At 36.0% G+C, this 6,746-nt stretch overlaps 1 protein-coding gene across 1 annotated transcript; it reads right to left on the reverse strand.

The window, feature by feature from the left end:
* Positions 1–1,605: 1,605 nt before the first annotated feature.
* LOC149570735 (aspartic proteinase nepenthesin-2-like) lies at positions 1,606–2,997 on the reverse strand. Its single transcript, XM_089817265.1, has one exon. The coding sequence runs from the start codon at positions 2,995–2,997 to the stop codon at positions 1,606–1,608; it is 1,392 nt and encodes a 463-aa protein (XP_089673391.1).
* Positions 2,998–6,746: the final 3,749 nt, after the last annotated feature.

The following is a 6,746-nucleotide window of genomic DNA, read 5'->3' on the forward strand; positions in this document are numbered from 1 at the left end:
TGTTCTTAATTGTTGGTATTGATTAAGATAGGGAGGAGAATAGCCAATATGTTAAATAAGACTTAATATCATGTGAAAATTATTAAGAATGTAGAATATATGAGAATGGAACCTCTTAAATCTATCCTCTAGGGTAATGAACTTGATAAGCACTATGGTGATGTCTGTCCAGTCACCTAAAAGCTCCTTCTTGTTGAAACCATTTATCAATCTCAAGACATCTTACCTAGGGCCAAGAAATGTATTGATGTCTATCTTATAGTGGCCATTTAATTTTGTTGATGCCACTTTCCCTTCTTCTACGAGACTAATATCCACTTCTATGGTCTCCATTAAAACCCCAATTGACACCCCATGTATGTTCACCTTGTTGTCTTTCCAAGACTGTGTAAACTTCTTTTACATCTTCTCATTGCCTCCCCTTATTAGTTTGTATGCCCTACCCAAATAATATGTCAAACAACTAAGTTAATTTTGAACTATCAAAGGAGCCTAACTCAATATGGTTAAGGATACCCACCATATTGTAAATCAAATCATAACCTTTGCTAATGGAAGACCAGAGAGAAATGGAAAATTAGATTGGAGCTAGAGAATTAATTCCAAATATCAAAACCTAAGAGACATGAATAGCTTTTCCCATCATCATAAAAATTTAAGAGGAAGAAGCATTATTACCAACATTGGCAATGTCTTTCAAAATCTCCATATGAACCAAGGAGATCTTGGGTGGTAGACAAAGTGATGATATTTTTGGTAAAGGGACTCATTACTGGTAGTCTATCATCTGCCCATTTACCTTCTCTAAAGGTATTGTAGCACTTAAACTTGTCCACTATACCAAAGATCTATTTAGTTTTGATGATGATGTCTTTGGTTTCCCATCCTAGGGTATTTGCACACATGCTCATCTTAATCACATTCTTGCCATCACCTTCCACAATGATTTTTTGTGTGTGACTACTAACTCAACACCATAAAAAGAAGTAGTCACATGAATAGTCTAAGTTCCCAAATTTACAAAATATGCTAGCAAGGTGTTTCCCTTGACTTGTCTCTTGTGAGATTTCCCCCTCTTACTCAACCCGAATTACCTAGTGATGAGCCATCAAAATTTAACTTAACAGAACTAGGTGGAAATGAAAGATACACAATTAATTAATTAATTGTTCAAATAATGTAGTAACTCAAGGAGGAAGTTGTCTTAATTTTACCCAATAAATAGAATAATACAAGGCTAAGATCTCTTTTAATGTTAAGTATTTTACCAAAAGAATTTCTCACGTAATTCTTAAAATATGGTTTCAATTTGTCTTGTTACCTATTTCCTCTACAAAGTATTACTATTTGTCGATTTGATTAGTAAAATTATAACAATTTTTTCCTCAATAACTTTATCCTATAAAAAAATTAACAAAAGAAAGATGATGAATGTTTATTTTCTATTATTCGGAACTCGTTTAGCTGCATTTGCAGTGCAATTTGTTCAGCAATTTGGTTTTAAAAAATAGAGAGATAGAGGAGGAAGCAAGAGCTTATTTCAATTCGGTTTTTAAAAAATAGAGAGATGGAGGAGGAAGTAGGTGCATCTACTCAATGTAATTGCTATGAAAGTGTAGTAACAACAAATTGAAATATAAACAAAACTATCAAGCCGATCCGGCCCATATTCGAGGCTTGTGAGACAGAAACCAAGAACTGTTGATCGAATTTAGGTTGAGATAACTCGCCACAAATAGCAGGAGCAAAAGAGATCCTCTCAATGTCATTGTCGTAGAGAATATGCATATTCTGCTGCTGAAAATTTCCAAGTATGGAAGGAACTTTCGCTCCGGATCCTACAGCCATTTCCAAAATCATCGCACACAACAAACCCTTGACCGGATCCACCAAGGCAAAATTGTGTTTTCCTTCCACAACGTAATCTGCATCCCCGCCCAAATGAAATGTCATGTCGGGAAGATTATTTTGCGTCGCTCCGATAGGCCGGAATAGCAAATATCGTATCCGTAACGAGACCCATCTGAGTGCCATGTCCAAAGCCCGGGAGACTCCATCGAAGGCATCGGGTGATAAATAAGTGAGCGTGGTGCCCGAGTCGATTATGAACCCTCCATTTCCATCCCTCCCAATATCCAACGCTCCCGCTGGAATGTCCGCCACGGTTGTCCCCACGCTGATTCCTTTCACAGAGACGTAATAGAATGTGTCCAGCTCAGGACGGGCGGAGTTCTTCACCATTGGCGTAGACTTGACATTGGATCCTTTTAACTCGGCTGCGCTGCCGAAGAAAAGAGGGCTTGTTTCCACAGAGGTCGATTTGTTGTAATAAGAGGTGAGACAGTAGGAGAATTTCAACCCAATTTGCGAAATGAGGGAGAGGCTGCCTCGTCCAAGTCCCACCAGACCGTCCGCTTCAGAAAAGCCGTCTCCTTCCGTCTCATGGCTGCACCCAAATGCCACCCCTCGAACGGCTTGTGCATTTCCATTACTATCCCACATTGTAAATGTCTCCTCCGACAAGACGCCCGTTGTTCTGGACTTGTCCCCGTAGGAGTAAGTGTAGTCGCAGTTTGGCGTGCACTTTTTAGTGGGAAGGGCAGAGCAGAGGGGAGATGAACATGAGAGTTTGTTGTAGGTGCTTGATTTGGCCGGGTCGAAGATGTGGTGGGGCTGACACTTAGTCCAGATGAGATCACTTCCTGTGTCGACGATGCCATTTATTTTCACCGGCGGAGTGCCGATACCCATTGTCATCATGAACTCTCCCACGCGCTGCCCACTCTTCACAGGTGCACTCAAGCTGTCGGGGGCGTCATGAGATACTTGTCCGGTAATCGCGGTTTCTAGTGTTTTGAGCCTGGCATTGCTTCTGTGGACTGCGTGAGTGATGTTTCTACTCCACACGCGCTGCATATTGACTCGCATGGCTTTCACGTGCACTCGCCCGACCATCACCAGCAGGATCAACCTGAACGCATTGATTTTACTCGGCATTGCAGAGAAACATAAAGAGGCCCTTGTTATTGCTTTTCTTTTGTGGAAGATGATCTGAGGTATGGTTCTTAGAAGCAATTAACTTGAATTGGCCGGTTCGTATTCACAAGGCCGTATCGTTTGATCGTATGGTTCCAACTGAATGAAAACAGGAGATTTTCGTACGAGACAATTGTCATCGGTGAATGCGAGGAGGAAGCTGTTGTGTTGTCTTATTTTGGAAAAATGAATGTCATTTTCCACATAACAAATGCCGCTTACGCGTGTCATGAAAGCGTGCTCAACTGAATATATTACCTTTTTGCTATCTAAACGTTGGAGTATTCTTCGTAGCATCAAGTACCTCAAATTTAGAATATAGATTTATGTGTTATCTTTATTAGCTTGCACAAGTGCCTTTTATTATCAAAATATGAGAGGGGGACTTGTTTACACTTAGTTTTCTTCGAATAGTATATTTATTGTAGTATTGCTATAATGATTTTTATTATTAATATCATGTGTTTAGTTGAGATAAAATGGAGTTCTGATAAGGTTTAAAATAAAATAAGATGAATATTTAATGATTAATAGGCAAAATGAAGAATGATAAAGGAGCTAATCATGGACATCAACTTTCATAGTCGAATATGGTTAACAAATAAAATACTAAAAACTAATACAAATCGATAGATTGAAGAGGAATCAACATAGAAATTATGTGGAAAATTTAAAGCATGAACAAGTCTAGGTAAATCTTAGGTTAAGTCCAATCATTACAATTTTACACCCGAAGGAGCTAGTTGAGAATAAGAGACCTTATTATAGAACATTTATTCCTACATTACCCTAGTTTTTTTAGTTATGAGTAATCAAAGCTTAAAATGGTTCCGAACGATTTTAACAATCAACTCATTTTATAAGTTTTTTTTACTATTTGAGAGCACATTTCATTTGAAGTTGGCCAAGACATCCTTTTAGGGTTGATCTCTTATTGAGCTGATTTTCTTAGACTATGCATGTCTATAAAGAGATCAACATTATTTGTCTCTTATTTTCATGTGGTGGTAGCTCAACTCATTAACCTAACACACACTCTCTATCGATGAACTCCATACATATACTTTCCTTTGATTTAAGGCTCGAATAATGTTCTTGCATGTTAGGGAGGGTTAGTATAGATTTGTAAACTATGTTTCAATTTTGATAGTTGGTGATTGTAGCCATTTATTTGCATCAATTTTGAAAATACAATTTTTATTTTTATTTTTGGACTTATAAATGCATTGACTATTTTGCACAACCTTTGCTAAACATATGGTTGGTGAAAAGCTTGCATTTCTTCATCCCACATATGTGTTTGTGCATTTCATATTGGACTATATGTAATTCATGGTGCAACAATGTATAGGTTTTGTTTAATACTTTGGATTTCAATACAGATCATTTATTCTCCATATTTTTTATTCTTACATTCGCACATTAATTTCATTTTCTAATTTTTTATTTTGTTGTCCTTTTGGAATTTTGTCCCACATTCATGTTATTTTAAGGATTATGAGACTTCAAATTTCCTAACACTATAGAATTAAAAGTGAATTGAGGTTTAGTGTTCCCATTGACGGTTATATACAAAGGTACTATAATAGTAACATGTGTACATTCTATAGCCTCAATAGTATGCAATATACTTATGAAAAACAACCTTACATGATGATGTGCAACATTCTCTTATGGAACCTTTCTTTCTATCCACTCACATAATATGGAGCAATTAGGAGTCTCACTTTGATTCTAAGAGTGCTTGGGATGAGACCTTTTTTTAAAAAAATTAGCACAATCTTTACAAAAAGATTCCTTCTCAGTGCATAGAATACTATTCAACATAACCTAATTTTTATAACTTAACTATGGACGAGGTACTTTTTACAAAATTATACTCAATGTCACTCTTTGTAGGAGTACAATGAACACTAAGAGGGGGTTAATCTATGTTTATACACATGTTTTCTTTTCAAAAACTTTTTCAATTTTGACTTTATTATACAATGTGACCCAAATTAGAATAGAAAAATCATTAAAGATACACATGAATTGGACAAAAGATATTGTCCTAGGTGGAAACCCTCTTGGATAATAATCACTTAAGTTGACTCGCTAGCTTATCTAAAAATAATTTTTACAATACCTCATTAACTAGTGAGTCTTATTGCTATCACACTTAAATTTTTTAATTTATTTATAGTCCAAAGCAAACCTCATTTATCATCCTTATTTCATTCCTTAACATATTCTACTCTTGATTCATTTAAGACTCAAAATCATAAGTACACCATAGGTATTAAATGCCATATAGCATATCATTATGCATAAGTGTAATTTAAATTCAATAATGCATTATATATCAGTTCAACATACATCCTTATAAAATTTTCCATGTGTTTCTATACAATAATAATACATACAAGAAAGATATGTTATTTATACAATACGTCATACTTTTTCTTTTGTCTCTATATTTGGAACTTGTCTTCAATGTGATAAATCTATAAACACTTACATCAATGAGATGAAAGCCATAATAGGTAAATGAAAAGAAATTCAAGTTCTAACATATATTTCAACAATTAAAATAACTAATAACCATTTTTCCCACACACCCCCCCCCCCCAATCCCTCCAACTTGTTTTCTTTCTAATATTGACCCATTTCAAAGAACCAGGGTGGCAACCATGTCCACATTCATCTAAGTATTCACTTATTTTCCATGCAAGCCCTAAGGGATACTTTAAAACATTAGTCATACATTTATATACCTTGATCTTTAACTCTTTCATGTTTGCATGTTATCCTTGTGAAAATTTGAGTTGCAGTCATGCGACTACCCCTCATCACTCCATTGCCCTAGTTTACCACTTAATTGTTAAGAGGGTTGCAAGCATGCAAAATGGTCAAGTTTTTAGTTAGCAGAACTTTGCCATAGTTTATGCTAACATTCAAATACATGTTGCGATGGTGGGATAACTTTTAGTTTGAAGAGAGTCATAGCTTCACATGTAGTAAAGGGAAAACCATGATTAGCGCTGTGAAGTGGCAAAAGCCTCTTGTGTGCATGTTCCCAAGGTTAAAAGATTGAACTAGAGTTAAGGTCACAAGCATGCGATAGGTGGATATGTGTCATGGTGGGCCAAGCTTATTTGAGATCCTTTAATTGCATTGTCACAAGGGTCAATTTCAAAGGAGGAATTCATCAAATGAAAGTAGATCATTTGAATCAATGCACTCCATCAATGAACTTCAAAATTTTAAGTTGTAACCATGTGAAAGTCAACAACTTAGTCAATTCCAATGTTTTTGCTTCGTCACAGGGTTAAACTACTAACCTGTGGTCATGGTGGTGATGTTGCGAAATGCTTGTTCATTCATTCATGGGATTAGCATCAGAGTTTAAGTCTTAAGTCACAACTAAGAGGTCATGGTTAAAGGTTGTCTTTACATAGTCGTAGGTGTTCAAATTGTAATCAGGATTTAAGTCATAGTGACATGAATGGAAACACAAATAATTTAATTCTCAATGATAGCAAGGTCACAAACATTTCATGCTAGCCAAGATGTAAGCTACAATAGCATGACAAGGAAAAAGAAAATTGATTTTGCATCATTGCACGGTTAGAAGACTGTTAAGCCTAAACCGTGATGATGGTGCAAAGGGCCAAAGAAATATTGTTCATAGGGTTACAACAGTTAAGAGGATAATGGATAGATAGGTC

Source organism: Cupressus sempervirens, chromosome 3 (genome assembly GCF_028749045.1).
Source record: "Cupressus sempervirens isolate cs-2001-9-10 chromosome 3, ASM2874904v1, whole genome shotgun sequence".
Taxonomy (NCBI): Eukaryota; Viridiplantae; Streptophyta; class Pinopsida; order Cupressales; family Cupressaceae; genus Cupressus; species Cupressus sempervirens.

What these genes read in the sequence shown, in the direction of transcription:
- LOC149570735 (XM_089817265.1), bottom strand. Translation starts at nt 2,997, where the DNA reads ATGCCGAGTAAAATCAATGCGTTCAGGTTGATCCTGCTGGTGATGGTC.